The sequence below is a fragment of the Cyprinodon tularosa genome, unplaced genomic scaffold (assembly GCF_016077235.1).
Source record: "Cyprinodon tularosa strain WSP-4 unplaced genomic scaffold, ASM1607723v1 ctg186, whole genome shotgun sequence".
Lineage (NCBI taxonomy): Eukaryota > Metazoa > Chordata > Actinopteri > Cyprinodontiformes > Cyprinodontidae > Cyprinodon > Cyprinodon tularosa.
The window spans coordinates 1272361-1291398 of record NW_024038652.1 but is presented as its reverse complement, the minus strand read 5'-3'; the positions used below and the strand labels follow the sequence as shown (position 1 = coordinate 1291398).

General features: G+C 40.1%; 1 protein-coding gene across 2 annotated transcripts in view; it reads left to right on the top strand.

Moving 5' to 3' along the window:
• The first annotated feature begins 7054 nt into the window (after nt 1–7054).
• adamtsl7 (ADAMTS-like 7) overlaps nt 7055–19038 on the top strand; it is a 64827-nt gene continuing 52843 nt past the window's right edge. Inside the window, exons 1-6 of one of the 2 annotated variants that reach the window (XM_038282630.1) lie at nt 7055–7451; nt 7941–7995; nt 8126–8189; nt 10772–11088; nt 14332–14737; nt 17274–17376. In XM_038282630.1, coding sequence (XP_038138558.1) covers nt 7967–7995; nt 8126–8189; nt 10772–11088; nt 14332–14737; nt 17274–17376 — 919 coding nt within the window. In that variant the 5' untranslated portion in view covers nt 7055–7451; nt 7941–7966. The remainder of the gene's footprint in view (nt 7452–7940; nt 7996–8125; nt 8190–10771; nt 11089–14331; nt 14738–17273; nt 17377–19038) is intronic. The other variant, XM_038282629.1, reaches the window with a different exon arrangement.

Below are 19038 nucleotides of genomic sequence, written 5' to 3'. Positions count from 1 at the left end.
GAAAGTCAGATGGTGGCCAATGAAGCAGGCTCTAGATCTGAACGTTCTAAAATGCCGGAAAAGCAGGAAAGAAGCAATGCTAACCCGAGTAGCACCATTAATTAGGTCGTGCGCTTACATGTCTGTATTCACAGCGACTACAGAATGCTTCCTGAGCTGTAGCTCCAGCTTTGGTGAAATACAACAGTTAGACTGATTTCCCAGAGCAACTCCAGTTTCATCCCTCTCGGAATCAAAAATATACTTGATATCTGACTTTTCTTTTAGAAAAGAAACAAATTGCCTGTTGACTAATTTCACTTATTGGTGATGTACAGTAATCCCAGTCACATAATGTTGGTATGGTAAATACTGTATACACAGAAAGGCTAAATTTACTAACAAACAGAGCAAAAAGCCTAAAAGACAGGAGGCTGTTATTTGTCATAAAAATGTCAGCAACCATAATGAGCTGCTGATGAATAAATTTAGGAAAAGTCAATAATGTGATTATTTGCTTAAAGTGTAAAGGTTTTCTAGAAATGTGTAAGGGGTTAATCAGATGAAAACAACACATTACATGAAGAGGTTGAGCACAAACATGACAGAAGGGGCAATTTAAGCAGAATTTACCACATTAGAATATAAAGGTGGATCAGGCCACACAGTTTAAATCCTTCTGCTGGATTCTTGGCTTAGTCTGAGTCAAAACTCAACATCTGGCAGAGGCGAAGATCGTCGGAGGCGTTTTTGATGAAGGTGTTACCAGGATGGATTTCCTACCCAATCAAGGAGGACTGGGCGTTAACAGGAGATGCACTGCTTTGGAGCCCCAATGTAAAATGGATTCTACTATTGGGATTGTAACACTATTTATTGAAATGCATTTCTTTAAATTCCAATTTGTCAGTGTGTTATACTCTGAGATATAACACCTTATGACTGAGACTGTTTTCATAGAAACTATTTTAAAACGGCTAATCATTGCACCAATCCACGTTCAGCTTTTGAAGGCAACTTACTGTACTGTCTTTCAGTTTCATACATTTTAGAAACCTAAGAATCTTTTTTCAAGTTTGTTTCATTTATCAGAAACTTCAACAAGCGGTGCAAAGTAGTTTTTTTCATCTAAACTTTTAAAAAACACACGTTTGCTTTCAATTAAACAGATAATCTACAGTCACTTTGTGTGTTTATGAAGTAATATCTTAGCTTATTTCATTTTTTGTCATGATGTAATTTAAAAAGCAGGTAACACTATGAAGCGATGCCCTGTGCACATTGTGGTTAAACAGAAGATATGAGCTCCTCTCTGCAGCGTTAACCGTTAACTCTGGAATGTCCCTGAAGGAAAAGGCATCACCTGTTTCTCTTATGTTCTTGCTCACCTTTCCTTAAACCCTCCTAAAGACACTCTTTAAACCTCAGACAAGTTGAAGGAGATTGCAGCACCGACCAGAAAGAAAACAACCAAAAACTTGATAGGAACAAAGTGGTTGAACAGCTTTACACCAAGATTTACTGACTTCTGAGGTTTTTGCTCAGGCTGATATTAGAGCCACTTTTCTAACCTCAATAGACCAGAATGTTGACTGTTTTAGTTTCTTTTTTTTTTTGTTAGCAAAGTCTTTTTTTTTCTAATTTTTTCTGCCTGTTTTCAGGTTTGTGTTGGTGTCTTTTTATTTCATTAAAGAAATAGAATTGGAAGTTATTTATTTGTATATTTTTGTACTAACGTAATGCAGAAAGTAAATATTCTGTGTCATTTATAGATTTAACACAATGGGAAATATTTACAGTTTTTAGTCATTTTAAACCAACAGCTAATGAAAACTGAAAATTCATTTTCTCTAAAAAAACACAATAATAATAAATATCTTTAAATTAATATCTGAAAAAGAAATGTTTTCATAATGAAAAGTATTTCCATGTACTCTAGAATATATGTACTGAACACTTAGGTTATATGTAATACTTATTTTATTTATTTTTTGAAAAACTGAATTTTGGAGTTTAAATTAGCTGCAAATCACAAACAATAAAATTATTAGAAATTAATGTTACCTGCTTTTCAATAAATTCTAATTTATTAATAGATATTTCAATTATAGATTGACCTAATTCAAAGAAATAGGAATTGGAAATGGTAATAACGGTGATCGATTTTCATTTAAAAGGATCCAACTTTGTGATTAGACTAGAGATGGAGTTCAGCATGTTAGAACCTGTCCTCCGCAGATCAGGAGCCCAGTCTGTGTGAACATCTGCTGCAAAACCTTCAGTTTACTTTTAATTAAGGCCAGCCCAAGGCTTAAACAAATTGAAAGACTTCTTGGGGCCCCCTTGAGACACTAGGGGCCCCCAAGCAACAGTAGCTGATAATACAAATGGAAGACCGTAAACAGCTCTGCAGAGAGCAATGAGGTTATAGAATGTGTGTTTATGATGTCATCATTTTGCTTTTGATTGTAGCTGTCAATGTCATAGGCTAAAATAGAGGGCCCCAAAATTTAATTTTTTCTTAGGGCCCCATTAAGGTCTGAGTCGGCCCTGATTTGAACAACTCTAATAGCACCATAGCTTTGTGCTGAGACCCTGTGACAGTTTACAGGACTGCAGCTGCCAACACTGGGAGCAAGAAGAAGTGGTTGGAATACGCAGACAGACGGAGAGTGAAAACAATGCCTGGATCCAGAACGTGCCGTACTGTTACTGATCTATCAGATTTGGTCCCTTTAAATGACTGTTTTTTTTTTTAATGGAAAAAACAAGGATTACTGTTGTTGATTAAGGAGATAAAAGATCTCAGAGCTGCCCCTTCAATTTACTTTCTCACGACTTATACAAAACGTTGGTTTAAGGCTTTCAAAAGCAAAAACGGTTTAACCATCAGTAACAAACGTAGGTTGTTTTTTAACAAGCAAAAAACAAATCAAAAACCAAATATTTATTTATTTTAATACAGTTTTAAAAATGTAGGTTTCATCATCCATCCATCCATCCATCCATCCATTTTTTTTTTGGGTAAATGATTTGTGGACGATTTAAAAGCCACTGATCAATAATCCTTACTTGCACAAAACTGCATTGAAATGGTTGTGTTATGATGGGTCTCTGAGTCTAAACCCACATGCAGAACACCACAGGAAACGGAGTAAAAGATTAACAGTTTATTTGAGAGAAACACACAAGAGTATGAATGAACAGGTTCTGGTACTGGTCCGGGACTGGAATCACAGAGTAATCTGCAGAGATGGATAGTTTGGTTAGCCATGCAGCGGTGATGACTTGTCAGGGGTTTGATTCTGGTTTGTACCTGATGAGGTTCAGACTGATCGATGGAGAGAGGGAACCGGTTGGGTCCAGAGACTGTGAATTCAGCAGAGAGCTCAGCAGCAGCAGCGTCTAGCTTCAGGCTAACTAGGTTCAGACCTTGAGTTGATTTCCTAGTCCTCCCTTGAGAACTAGCTGGGGAATTCAGACTGATAGTCTGCAGGTTTGGCTTCCTTGGGCAGGCAGGCTTCCAAGCACAAGCTCCTCCAGAGCTACAGACTTCAGTTGGGCTTTCCTGTGAGCAGAGAACACAGGAGGAGGTCTCCTGATGGGCTGATGATCCTCAGGTGTGCTGGAGGCTCCAGCCCAGGACACCCAGGACGCTCTCTGCTGGAGACAGGTGGCAGATCTCCAGATCCCAACAGGTTGCAGGAGCATTTCAATGTTTAACCTCAGAGGACCAGCAGCCAGAAAGCAATCTGTCAGAAGCAAACCCTGGAAAAACAACAGGATGTTTTTACTGGTCTGCAAATCCAGACACAATCCAGAGAAATTGTATTTTTCCTCTACGAATGTACGCCGATTGTAAAAGACTGCTTGGTTATCAAGTTTAGGATACAACGTATTTCACAAAAATGTAAACTTGTTATTAATCAAACTGGGGAAAAAATAGGTTTAGAATGTGCGTAGGTACGTTAATGAAATCACTAGAGACGCATAAACAGAAACATGCAAACATAAATCCATTCATTTTATTTGAATACTGGTGATTGGATCATACCCTCAGGTTTTCCTTTTTGATGTTGGTTCCATTCGACTGGGAGGGTGTGTAAGATGGGATTGTTTTTAGGATGCAGCACTTCTACAGGAAACATCAGCGGGACATGGAATTCATCTTAACACAGCATATCAACCAAGCATATGGCTTTTATTATGACTTGGATGGAAACGATTGCTGTAGATCTTTGACAGTGAAAACTGTCCATGACAGCTGTCCCTGGTCCTGTTCACAAACTGCTTCCATGTGTTTTTTTTACTCTTACCAAATTTCTCTGACATCCATGCAATGCTCTAACAATCTTTGCACAGACTATAACTACAAGCCTTTGAAGAATGAAAATATTTAATAATAGGAAAATAAAACAGAGAAAAAATAAAAACTCAAACTTTTTTTTAATAAACTGTATGAACTGATGTCTTATAGAGCTGTTTACATGTCCCTGGTATTAATTTGACAATTTACTGCACATTTTTTAATGCTTTTTTCTCTTTTGTCTAAAACTGCCTGTTTGGCGCCCTCGTCAGGTTAGAAACGGGTCACTGCATCAGGTTTCTGTTGTTGGCTTAGTGAGGATGTGATGTAATTGTGCACGTAGTCATTAAATGTAAACATAGTTACTGAATGTGATGATAAATATCCCATCCATCCATCATCCATCCATCCATCCATCCATCCATCCATCCATCCATCCATCCATCCATCATCCATCCATCATCCATCCATCCATCCATCCATCCATCCATCCATCCATCCATCCATCATCCATCCATCCATCCATCCATCATCCATCCATCCATCCATCATCCATCCATCCATCCATCCATCCATCCATCCATCCATCCATCCATCCATCCATCCATCCATCCATCCATCCATCCATCCATCCATCCATCCATCCATCCATCCATCCATCCATCCATCCATCCATCCATCATCATCCATCCATCCATCCATCCATCCATCATCCATCCATCCATCCATCCATCCATCCATCCATCCATCCATCCATCCATCCATCCATCCATCCATCCATCATCCATCCATCATCCATCCATCCATCCATCCATCCATCCATCCATCCATCCATCCATCCATCCATCCATCCATCCATCATCCATCCATCCATCCATCCATCCATCATCCATCATCCATCCATCCATCCATCCATCCATCCATCCATCCATCATCCATCCATCCATCCATCCATCCATCATCCATCCATCCATCCATCCATCCATCCATCCATCCATCATCCATCCATCCATCCATCCATCCATCCATCCATCCATCCATCCATCATCCATCCATCCATCCATCATCCATCCATCCATCCATCCATCATCCATCCATCCATCCATCCATCCATCATCCATCCATCCATCCATCCATCCATCCATCATCCATCCATCCATCCATCCATCATCCATCCATCCATCCATCCATCCATCCATCCATCATCCATCCATCCATCCATCCATCCATCCATCCATCGATCCATCATCCATCCATCCATCCATCAATCCATCCATCCATCGATCCATCATCCATCCATCCATCCATCCATCCATCAATCCATCCATCCATCGATCCATCATCCATCCATCCATCATCATCCATCCATCATCCATCCATCATCCATCCATCCATCGATCCATCATCCATCCATCCATCCATCCATCCATCCATCCATCCATCATCCATCCATCCATCCATCCATCATCCATCCATCCATCCATCCATCATCCATCCATCCATCCATCCATCCATCCATCATCCATCCATCCATCCATCCATCCATCCATCATCCATCCATCCATCCATCCATCCATCCATCCATCCATCCATCCATCCATCCATCCATCCATCCATCCCAAACAATGTCCACATGTATAACGTTTAAAACAATTTCTTAATATATATATTTTTATCTCTGTTTCTGCAGATGAAGAGACCTGACTATGGAAATATAGCCTTAAAAATTGCAGGCAAAATCTTGGTTAGTCTTCATAGCTGTTGAACACCTGCAGCAAATATTTAAGCTAAAATTAGCTTGCATTTTGCTGGTGGACAGAAATCCTCTACTATTCCAATCGAAAAATACAAACAAAATGTTACATTTTCTTCTCCTTAGCCGTGATGTGAATAGTCCGTCAGTTGGAAAACAAAACATCCTGCACACTACTGAGGCATCTTCTGCTATTTTGGTTTAGCCACTCAATGGCTGGCAGCCTTGCAGGGTCTAATACATCACAACTGTGAAACATGGTGGTGATAGCATAATGCTAAACCCTCTAAAGGTTTATAGGTGACTCTACAATGGGGAAAAAACGGTCTAAATTAACTACAAAAAAACTACAATTTTCTTAAACTAAGTATATTTGCCTTTAATCTGAGAAGAGAAATAATATAAGTCCCTAATGGATTGAGCATGTTTTGCCTTAAACTATGATGATTAAATATCATGGACTTCATATAACAGAGTTGCTTTTTGTTATTTAATAATGTCAATAAAAATTGTACTCAATTGCCAAATCATCTTACCTGCTCAAATCACGAGAAAATTATTTTATTTGAAGAAATATGCCTTTCTTAGATTTTTGTTTTTGAAAATGTTTACTTGCAGGCTGAATAAACAATGTACTCCACACTTTTCAGATTTTTATCCCCCCCTCCCACCAAATCAAAAAGCATGTTTCAATTTTCTCCCACTTCACAGTTGGGCACTGCATTGCTATTTTGATGATACTGTAATAAATAATGAAAAAGTTCAACAGGTACTGTGGTCTTTTCCAAGGCACTGTAATACAAGTGTTTTTGAACATACTGGCTGAGCGTTTGAGCAAAACAGAAAAAAGGAAACCCAATAATGCTCAATGCAGCCTGTTTGATAGTTGCTCAAATGTGTCATCATAAAGTGGAGCAGGGAGTGTCAGAGTGTGGATGTGGCCAAGCAGCTGAAAACCCTTAACTACTGAGTTTCTCCTTCACGCTCAGACAAATCCAAGTGCTCACTCTGGGGGAAAAAAAAAAAAAAGAGCAACAGGAGACTCCCACCTCCGTATTTTTTACATGACAGCTCAAAGAACCCAGTGGAGCAGCCTGGCTGAGGCAGGGGGGCGCAGCACAGGCTGTTTACTTCTGCCGTGTCAGTTTCAGCTCACTGTTACAGTCCTTGTGTTTGTGCATAAAAAACAGAACCGCTGGAGCCTCGCTGAAAAGCTGCACCCAGAGCCTGCTGTCTGATTGATCCAGTTGTTCCAGAACTCTCACCACGGCTTCATTGGGTCACATGGATCTGCACCAGGATTTCAGGTGGAAAACCTGCAGTTTTTTCCGGATTAATGCTTCCACCATGAGGATACCTGCACGTATTGGAAACGATACACCAGTATAAACAGCAGACATACAAAAGCTGCAGGTAAATTTGATTTAAATTCTAGTAACTGCTTATTTTTTTGGACAAATATAGGTTTTTTCCACTTTTTAAAACTTTTAATTTAAAGAAAACATGTACTCATCTATTATTAATATATCCAGGTCTTGTTAAGTAGTCTAGTATTTAGTGAAACGTTTAAATCAAGGCAGAGTTAAATGATCTGGGTTCAGAAATTCTTTTTCCAGCTTGATTTCAGAACTGATGTTTGCTAGAAAGGATGGGGGGTGGGGGTGGGGGGAGTCCTAATGAGGAGTTCCCTCATTAGGAGCCAAAGAGGTCACAGGTCAACTCACATGGTCAAGTGGGTGGAAGACTTAAAGACTTTCTGCCAGACTCTGATGGTTTGTGTTCAGGCTGAATGATTTAGTTGAAGAAAAAAGAGGAGATAACGATAAGTGCAGACATTTAAAAGGTTTTCTTTAACATATAACATGAACTAGATGGCACCACAATTTCTCCTTTTGCACTCAGTGTCCAACTCTGTGGAAGGCGCCACCATGCTAGAAGTCAGGTTTTGGACTGTCAGGTAATTTTCTTACTTGCTTTCTGTTTTGCTTTCGATTTCATTTCCTCTTCGCATCATATTGATTCTGCTGCATTACACAGGGTCATTATAGAGCATTTATAATGTGATTACTTCTCTCTTTTGTCTGCAGACTATATCTGGTACTGCTTTGGTCACAACTCCTGCAGTGTCAACAAACAGCAGATCACAGGAAGGTGAGAGAAGTTTGAAACTTACAGGACAATAAATTGCAGGATCCAGGGAGAATGACCTTATACTGTAATGATTTCTTTTTACCACCTTACACTGAAAAAAATTAATGTGTTTTAGACAATTATATTGCATAAAATTAATTCAATTGATACAGTGAAAAATAGTCTTAGCTATTCTATGACCTCTACAGCCATTAGGAAGACAGCGAACAGTCACTAGCTGCTCTACAGTGAGGACAAATCTCCAAAGCTCATTGCTAAGCAGGCTGAGTGGAAGGAAAAAAAGTGTGTTTAACAAATGGGCACAAGTTAAATGTGTGACAACAGACATATAAGAATGCAAAGCATATCCCACTCAACAGCTTAGTCTCATCTGGACTTCACTGGATCCTGGCTTGATTTCCTGCTTTTAGATGAAGATGAATTCAGCATTTGATTTTAACACCAAACTCCAAGAGTCCCAGGAACAGTGGAAATGAGAAGTCTGGAGAGGCGCTAATGATTGGGGAAGCCATGTCATCTTCTGGTGCTGGTCCGCTGTAGCGCAGCCATCTACCTGGAAATTGTAGTGCACTTTATGCTTCCCTCTCCTGACAAGCTTTATGAAGAGGCTGCTTTTATGTTCCAGCTGGAATGATTACTGAGCCCCACTGCCAAAAGTACCAGTACCTGGTTTAATAACCATGGTATCACCAAGTCTGTTTGGCCTACACATTTTGCCTGATCTAATCCCTGCAGTGAATCATACATTTATGGGGTTTTCTCAAAGTGAAGGTTAGACATTAGAGCCAAATAAGCTAAAGGCTGCAGGTAAAGAGACCCAGGCTTCTCTAACACATCAGCACTGGCACTCTGCTGTAATCCAGCAACTCAGGTAAAAGGACTCCCAATCAAGTACCGGGTTTCTTTATTACAAAATTCAAAGACACATCCCTCAGAAGGTCAATGGTAGTAAAACAATAATAAAAAGTAGCTGGATAATAATCACCTTGCAAGTAAGACGAATTGTTGTGAGATTTTTGAATTCACAAACTCCTTAAAATACATCTAGCCAGAAACTAACATATGCATTAGCCTCGATAGAGAAATGTTTCAGAGCAATGAAGTGACATGTATGATTCCAACATGTCAACCAGGAGCGAAAGGCTGAAGTAAAACAAAGATGGCTGCGCTGGTTTTAGATGGAATACCCTCCATTTCTTTTTAACAAACGAACAAATGTACATGCTTTTCTTTGTGGATAGGAAAGATGTTTGTTCATTCCTCCTGACCAGATTTTGGTAAAAGTTTGATTCATCAGTGCTAGTTATGAAACAAATCAAGAATGTGATGTGTCTCAGCTGATTCTGCTGCTGTGATTGGCTAGAAGCTTGACATGGAAGGCTTGTGCCACTTGGTGGCCTTTTGAGAACACTTTCCACAACAGCCTTAAAACATTGACACTGTATATAATCACCCTGGTTAAGTGAACAGTATTAAGGAAAATAGTAAGAGTTTTTACTTTCTCTACCTGGATTATCCACCTCTAAATACAGGACACTTGAAATATATCACACTCTGTGTATTCAATCCCTTTTTGAAGCAAATGGCTCAAATAAATTACATTTTGAGTTATATTGAATGCAGCAGCATATGATGCTACCTTTGAAATAATTGTCTCACATTTACTCTCTATAAGAGTACCTACTGGGAAAAACTCATTCAGTTCATAACCTTTGATCTTGTGGTGAGGAGTAGTGAAACAGAGAAGGCGGATATTGGCTGTCAGCAAACCATTTCTTGAACCCTCCAGGAACCAGATGAACATGGAAGAAGTCCGGGTTTGTATCTCTGTGACGTGTGGATAGCCCCTTCAGTTAGCTGTTGGAAAGCAGTTTTTGTGAGGAAACTCCATGAGCTTCCCCTCAGAGTCCAGCTGTGTGACCTGAGGCTGACCCGGAGATGACAGTGGCATTGAGTTGAAGCAGTAAAGAAGCCTGGGGCGGGGAGTTTTGAGGTCCTGCTCAATGGTTACCCGAGCTGACTGACACCCGAGGAGCTCACTGCCAACTCCCCCTGCTGCTCTGGCATGCTCTCTCTCCATCCAATAAAAGTCACCAGTAGCTGAGTTTTTTCTGTGGCCATGTATTTACCCAGGGAGGGGGATGTAAAAAGAGACAAAGTGCTTCTTAAAAGCAAGATTTCTACTCAGAATGCTGGTTTGGCACAGGGTTGCTCAAACAGTGAGCGCAGTGATCACTGTTGGCTCAGTTGAATAGAAGACTAGAGTCAACAGCGAGCTATTCAGGTAGCCAATCAGGGATCGGCCACTAACAGATGCTGGATACCCAGGCAAATCAGGGTTTTATTACAGTGAACAGAGGTCTGCTTCATGAACAGAGGTAGATGGGCGGAAGATCTGGATATTCATGGTGAGGAGATGAGGTCACTGACTTGAGCTGTTTTCCAGTGAGAGATCTGCAGAGATTAAAGAGCTGTTGATGAATGCTTCCCATCAGTACTTGGCCTCCACATCAAATGGTGCTGTTCCACTTTCCCGCATCTAGCTGCAACCACTAATCTTCAGTTTTGTTGCCTCCATACAGGTCCCTCAGCGGACAAAGTCTCAACAGGAGTTAAGGGCATCGTATGGGGAAATTCGGGGTGCCTGGGGCACCTGGGGCCCCTGGTCAGCCTGCTCCCGGACATGTGGGAAAGGAGTACAGGAACAGATGAGGCCCTGTCTGCCGGTTTACACTCAGTTCCTCTCCAGAGGAGCTGCCGTTCTGCCCCAGCAACCAGGCCGTGTCATCTCAGCTTTGAAGCCCGCTGCCGCTCCACGGCACAGTGGAGTCAGAGCCTTCAACACAAGCAGCGGGGGAGAGGCAAGGAGGGAGAAACAGAGCAGGCTAGGCCAACGCAGGTAGCTAAACAATTCAAGTTATGTTTACATGTATAAATGGAATGGAAGAAAATAGTTCTTCTTTAATAAAGAAAATCAGGGGTCCTTCAACACTGATCCCCAGGGCCCACTTTTCGGTGTGTTTGTTTTTGTTTTTTCTCTTTTAGCACACACCTGCCCTAAATGAATGAGAGATGAACAGATTTCTGCAACCAGCATAAAAGTTGGAAATTTATGCCATTTGTGACATAGTTTTAAAGATAAAAATACTAATCTAATCTTTATTAACCTTGTTTATATTGAAAAATAAATCAAGTAAAGATAAAGACAACTGCCTTCAGATCAATGCCACCTAAAAATGTAATAAATTCCTTCTGTGCATTTAAATCTTTTCAGAGATACAGCTTTTAGTAAAGGTCAGACTTTGAGAAAATTGTGAAGAAGTTCAAAGCACTGTTAACTTCTCCATCTGTTGTCTATAATCACTTATTCCTGCAGAGTGACAGGGGGTCTGGTGCCTTTCTCCAGCTATCATTCAGCAGAGTAAACACCGGTCAGATCACAGATCTACAGTAAAAATTTAACTCAAGAGCCTGGTTGATCCCAGGTTTAAACATTTTATGGAAGAATGGGAAAAGTGAAAGTTTCCCTGCAGACCTATAAAGAGGAAGACATCCATCTGAAATGACCCGAGCATGTAGAGCTTTAATCAGCTTTAATTGAGAGATCCACTTTATTGGTAATACACAATAGTAGGCATATCATCTGTCCAGTAATACCATTTTTGAAATGCAGAAATAATTAGAGTTCACCCTCACTTTATTGAATAACACATTTATGTTTGAATGAGTTTTTTATATAGTCCAGACAAATGGGTGTGCAGTATACACTATATTGCCAAAAGTATTTGCTCACCTGCCTTGACTCACATATGAGCTTAAGTGACATCCCGTTCCTAATCCATAGGGTTCAATATGACGTCGGTCCACCCTTTGCAGCTAGAACAGCTTCAACTCTTCTGGGAAGGCTGTCCACAAGGTTTAGGAGTGTGTTTATGGGAATTTTTGACCATTCTTCCAGAAGCGCATTTGTGAGGTCGCACACTGATGTTGGACGAGAAGGCCTGGCTCTCAGTCTCCGCTCTAATTCATCCCAAAGGTGTTCTATCGGGTTGAGGTCAGGACTCTGTGCAGGCCAGTCAAGTTCATCCACACCAGACTCTGTCATCCATGTCTTTATGGACCTTGCTTTGTGCACTGGTGCACAGTCATGTTGGAAGAGGAAGGGGCCAGCTCCAAACTGTTCCCACAAAGTTGGGAGCATGGAATTGTCCAAAATGTCTTGGTATGCTGAAGCATTCAGAGTTCCTTTCACTGGAACTAAGGGGCCAAGCCCAGCTCCTGAAAAACAACCCCACACCATAATCCCCCCTCCACCAAACTTTACACTTGGCACAATGCAGTCAGACAAGTACCGTTCTCCTGGCAACCGCCAAACCCAGACCCGTCCATCAGATTGCCAGATGGAGAAGCGCGATTCGTCACTCCAGAGAACGCGTCTCCACTGCTCTAGAGTCCAGTGGCGGCGTGCTTTACACCACCGCATCCGACGCTTTGCATTGCACTTGGTGATGTATGGCTTGGATGCAGCTGCTCGACCATGGAAACCCATTCCATGAAGCTCTCTGCGCACTGTTCTTGAGCTAATCTGAAGGCCACATGAAGTTTGGAGGTCTGTAGTGATTGACTCTGCAGAAAGTTGGCGACCTCTTCGCACTATGCGCGTCAGCATCCGCTGACCCCGCTCCGTCAGTTTACGTGGCCTACCACTTCGTGGCTGAGTTGCTGTCGTTCCCAAACACTTCCATTTTCTTATAATACAGCTGACAGTTGACTGTGGAATATTTAGGAGCGAGGAAATTTCACGACTGGATTTGTTGCACAGGTGGCATCCTATCACAGTTCCACGCTGGAATTCACTGAGCTCCTGAGAGCGACCCATTCTTTCACAAATGTTTGTAAAAACAGTCTGCATGCCTAGGTGCTTGAATTTATACACCTGTGGCCATGGAAGTGATTGGAACACCTGATTCCAATAATTTGGATGGGTGAGCAAATACTTTTGGCAATATAGTGTAAGTGTAAAATATCTTGACTTGAATATTGTGGCATAGCTCTGCTTTGTTTTTAGAAAATATAAATATAAAAAATATAACCGCGGATTTCTGGGGGACAGTGATTGGCCTACATGTTATTAACGCTGGCGTATCATAAATAATAAATTATGAACGGTTTAGTTTGTGCCTTCAACTCGGTGCCCATAGGAAGACGTTACTTGGCTGACGGAATATCTGCGGAACAGCTCCAAATGACACAAAACTAATATGGGTGAGTAGAACATGATGTCATAACATAAAAAAAAAATCAAGGGGCCAATTTAAAAAACCCTGTGTTATCCTTTAAGTGGATTGCTTCACCCAGTTTAAAATCTGTATAAAAAATCTTTAATCGATTAATCAATCTTAAAAATAATCAACAGATCGATTAACTAAATAATTGTTAGTTGCGGCCCTAATTATGATTTGTTTTTCTTTTAAAGCCGTCCTTTTCTCCAAAACTCATTTAAAAAGGGTCCTGCACCGCTTTAATACCTGATTTCATTTAAACAAGCTAACTTAGTAGATCACCAGCAACATGGCTGCTCTTCGTACGAGGATGTTTTTGTTTGCAGAGGCAATTTTCCGCTCATACTTGGATCTTAATAGATCAGATAAATAAGATATGTCTATGATTTTCTCTCTCTCTCTTAGCTCTATCAGTGACAGCTTCTGAGAATATCAAATATTAATTATCTTAGAAAGTTTTCTTTTCTTTAACTTCCCTTTTCCATCTACTCTAAGCAAGCTGTCTGAAACGTCAAGCTCTTTTAGCCGTTGGCGTTTTGAAGCTCGTGTCTTTGCTGAGATGTGTCCTGTTGCTTAGCAGCCTGGACTAGAAGTGACTCTGGTGCCATCGCTGGGGGTCATCTGACTTCCTTCCAGTGCAAAGCCAGTCTTTCACAGTTACAATCAAAAGCTTGGCCCGTGTTTGGCAGCTTTGTGACCTCCTTCCTGTTGTGTTCACCATTCAACAAATAATCTGACAGCTGAGGGTTGGAGTGGGGGGGTATGTTGAACTCCATGTACAAAAAAAGAAAGAGCACTCTAGATTTTTAGCAGGGACTTAGTACTGGTGTTTGCTTTACAATCTACATTTGTGCTTACAGGAGGATCAGCCACATCGTCCCAGGAAACTATGGCTACGGACGAGCGCCTCATATTGCTTCACACCAAGTGGATTCAGCCCGAGAGTCAGATTCCCCTCGCCTCCACAGACACAGACGCTCGGCTGCAGCCACTTCCTTCCAGCCCAATTCTAGGGGACACAACAACCTCGATACTCCCAATAAGCTTCATCCCTTTAGCAGGCAGTATGTGCATCCCAGGACACACCATTCCAGGCACAATCAAGTCTGGGCCCCCCTCTACCAGCCTGCCTCAGCTAACCAGGCTGGGGTCCAGGCCGGCAGCCCGACCCCCAGCCACCAGCTGCATAAAGAGAGACCCTACAGCCCACTGCCTTCCTCCCACTGTACGGGGGAGCATGCTCACTACAGGATCTGCAACAGTAACGTATGAAAGTCTGCTCTCTTGCAATAGCAAGAGATATAGGTATAGCAACAGGAGCCCACTTATACTGCAGCATTATTTGGTTCTTTAAAGTCTGCTGGTCACCTTTTAGAACATTTGACAGTTAAAAATGTTTTATTTTTTAATTATTATCATTATTATTATTATTATTATTATTATTATTATTATTATTATTATTATTATTAGGGTTTTTAAAAATCCAGAGGAAAGACCTGCCAGAAAAATACGTTTCTAGACACAAAACATCCTGTGGCTTGAATTCAGGAGTATATTAGTGTATCATCAAAAAAACAACAGAAAACTGTTAACTGTTTTTCTGGTGTTGACATTACCTTTGTAATGATCAAGTGTAAAACAGATACGGGTTTTTCAAAAGTATTTATACCCACAAACAATTGTATTTATCTGACTGACCAACTCAAACTAGTGCATAATAAAGCAGATACGGTTTAAAATGGTTCTGATGAGATGGACACTGCCAACCAGTTGGCTGGTTACAATAACCCTAACACTTCACACCTCATTATTATATAGATGATACTTTGCTGAACTACAGTTGGTAGCTAAACCTATTATTCAGATAATAGAGGTTTTTTATACATACGCATATGAGCAGAATAGTTCAAGGGATTATTATTATTGTGCTAACCCACCATTGGCCATTACTACATGAACTGGATATTTTCTGTTAGATCTGTGTATCACACTCAGAGTAAAATAAATGTGTTCTGTATCCTCTGAACTGAAACTTAAGTAGTTGGAGGGATGAAATCTCTGCTTGTGAACCTTTGGGTTCTCCATAGCTAATACAGCCACTGTTACAACCATAACAACAACAACAAATACGGAAACTTTTCTTGCTCTGAAAACTTACAAGCAGCACCTGAACGACCGATCTACACTGGAAAAATCTAAATCTAGATAAGTCATTATTTCTTAAAATAATTGCATTTGTTCTTGAATTTAGAAGGTAAAAGACATATTTTGCCAATGGAACAAGAACATTTACATTTAAAATAAGAAAACACAATTACATTGTCTTATTTCAAGTGCATTTTATCTAAATACCTTTTTCTAAGAGTAAAAATACTTATTCAAATGGCAAATCATCTGATTTACCTACTCAAATTAAGGGTAAATTCACTTATTTTGAGAAATTTTTACTTATTTCTAGATCGTTTTTCCAGTGTAATGCCTTGAGATGGTAAAGACCAGCTGGACACTGTTCAACTAGGAAAGTTTAACTGCATTTAAAGCTAGTGCTTAGTGTAAGGGATGCATTCTAGGCAATGAGTCGATGCAATCAGCTGGTTTTCCTTAGATAGAAAACTTTGAATCAATTTGACTGGATGATCTGGTGAACTGTAAAGTGCCTTGAGATGACATGTGTTGTGAATTGGCGCCATAGAAATAAATTGATTTGAAATTGAAGTGGAATCCACTTTAAATGCGTAGAATCAGAAGAATCTGAAGTCTTTATTTGTCATTGTTCGTCAAGGGTACAAAACAATATAAAACAAAACAGTGAGGGCCAATAATGCAATAAAAAGAAAATAAATATGATTAAAAAAAAGGACTGCACTGCAAAAAATCTAAATCTAGATAAGTCATTTTTTCTAAAAATAAGTGCATTTGTTCTTGAATTGAGTAGGTAAAAAGATACATTTTGCCAATGGAACAAGACAATTTACATTTAAAATAAGAAAACACAGTTGAATTCTCTTATTTCAAGTGCATATTATCTAATTATCTTATTTTAAGAGTAAAAATGCTCATTCCATTGGCAAACTATCTAATTTACCTACTCAAATTAAGGGTGAAAACACTTAATTTAAGAAATTTGTACTTATTTCTAACTCGTTTTTGCAGTGTGTATAGTTATAGAAGAAAAATATATTTGCACAGAGATTGCGGTGTTGCACATGAGAATATTGGGCTTATACAGTATTGCAGAGATGACAGAATGTATTGAGTTAATGTATTGAATGTGTTGAGTTAATCACACTTTTCATTATCTTACAGTGTAGGCATTCAGGGCAACGATGTTACGTTCACCCTGGACAGGACATATTGTTATCTAGATTGTCCTCTAGTCTTTCTTCAGTCTATGGAATCATAAGAAACAGAAAAAAACAATCAGGCCAAACGGTTTGGGGCTGACTTGAGAATTGTTCATTAATAAACTAGCAGAGAAACCTTGCTAAAAGACGAAGCAGCCATCTGTGAAAAGTCGATTTCCAGTCAGTCTCAAAACCTCTGTGTATTTAAATGAGTGAACAATGTCTCAGTTTTCTCTTTGTTGAATGATGACATGTTTGTTGGATCAGAGCGAAAGCTGAATAGAGGATTGTTCAGAGACTTCAGGGAGGTCTGGTTCCGCTAAAATGGCTGAAGGCTGAACCATCTGTCAGAGCGTGGCACTGAGGCTGTTAGTTTTTGCTGATGGTTTTTACATGTTTAGGCAGACATCTTCATCTTAACTAAGTGCTTGTTTGCATTTTCTCTTGTTCCTCCACAGGATTGTCCTGCACCCAGTAAAGACATCAGATCGCTGCAGTGTTCTTCCTACAACAACCAGCCCTTTATGGGCAGACTCTACAAGTGGGAGCCTTTTAACGAAGGTAGGTTTAATACCTACAGTAAGAGTGATACGCTGTGATCAGCAAAAGCAAGGCTCAGTGCTCGCCTTATGGAGTAAACTTTCTTCCATAATAACTGCAAACAAACAGCATGGAAATCATTTTTTACATAATTATGTAATTATTTAATTTTTATTATATCTAACTTAAATTTGATTGTTAAAAATTTAAATGTTACTTAAGTTTTACTTTTCACTTTTTTTCAAATTCCTCTTTCTCAGATTGACTTTTCTAAATTGCATTCTTTTGAAATTGTGTCAGATCAGTTCTCTTCACTTGTGGGGGCAGCTTTCCTCTGGAGTGAAGGGCAAAGACAGATTTCGGTTTGTCTGCCTGAACACCTGCAACAACATTTTTCTGTTCAAGAGCAAGTTTTTGTAACAGGCTTGGAATTAAGAGATTGCGAAAATAAGAATAAAAAGCCGTAAAGAGCATTTTTATTTTAAAAAGCTTTGAAAAATAAAAATTGAACAAATAAAAAGAAAAATCTGAGAAAAAAGACTTTTTTTAAGAGTCTAGCATGTTTGGAGTGCATAGTTGAAGTCAGGCACCCTGATTCTCCAACCTGAGCCGTGGATCTCTGCAGCTCCTCCAAATGCATTTTGAGCTGCTTCTGGGCAGATATTTAAGTTATTATGGAGGAATTTTGCGAATTTTTTAAAAGACCCGCCCTCTCCAGTAAAAAAAAAAGAAGTAAATGCACATTCCTGTAAATGCTCCCGAGAGAGAATGTCTATTAAACGCGTGCGAGAGCATGCACAAGCACATTTCTCCTCGTGCACGCTCTTTTTAAAAGTTGCTGTTCTCATAGCTCATATAAGCTTACCATGCCCAAACGTCCGCTCTAACCCCTAAATCCCTCAATCACTATATAGAGGGACTATATAGTGAACTTTATAGTGAACTCAGTTAACTTACCGTCTGGACAGATGATCACTGCTGTTTGCTCCCCATTGGTCATTTTAGGGGAAACTGAGTTTTCAATTCCCAGTTTAAAGATTTCACCCTCTGTGTTTCTGGGTGGTCTGTGTATCAGTCAATAGAAATACTGTCGTTAACATTTATAACATTGAAAGAGGATGAGGGAAACTAATGCAATTTGCAAGACTCAGTCATGGTCTTGTTTCTGTTGTGCTTTACTTTACTCCATGTTTCCTAGATTTATTGGTTTAATTCCCGTTTTGTTGTAATTTCTAGATTTATGGTAGTTATGTTTTTCTGTTGTCCTCTGTTGCCCTCCTGTGTGTCTGTGTGTTCCTTTCCCCTTGGCTCCCTCGTTGTCTCCTCTCACAGCTGCTCCTTGTCAGCTCGTTAGCCCTCCCTTTGTCTCAGTCTGCTATATATACTCTCCCTCTGCTCTCACTCTTTGTTAGTTCCTTGTCTTTGCTGTCCTCCCAGGCTGTTGTCCACCTACCTCGTCTCTCCCTGGCTCCTCGTGTTTGGTTTCCCCAGATGTCTCCATAGTTCTGGTTTGCTTTTCATTATTAGCTGGATTTTTTAATTCCTGCCTTTGTTTACTCTTCTTGCCCCATTAAAACTCCTAGAAATCTCCTCAGCCTCTCTGCCTCTGCATTTGGGTCCTCCAAACCCAACCTTGACAGACTCGGTTTCCCCCCAAAAAGAAAAACAATTGAGAAAATACAA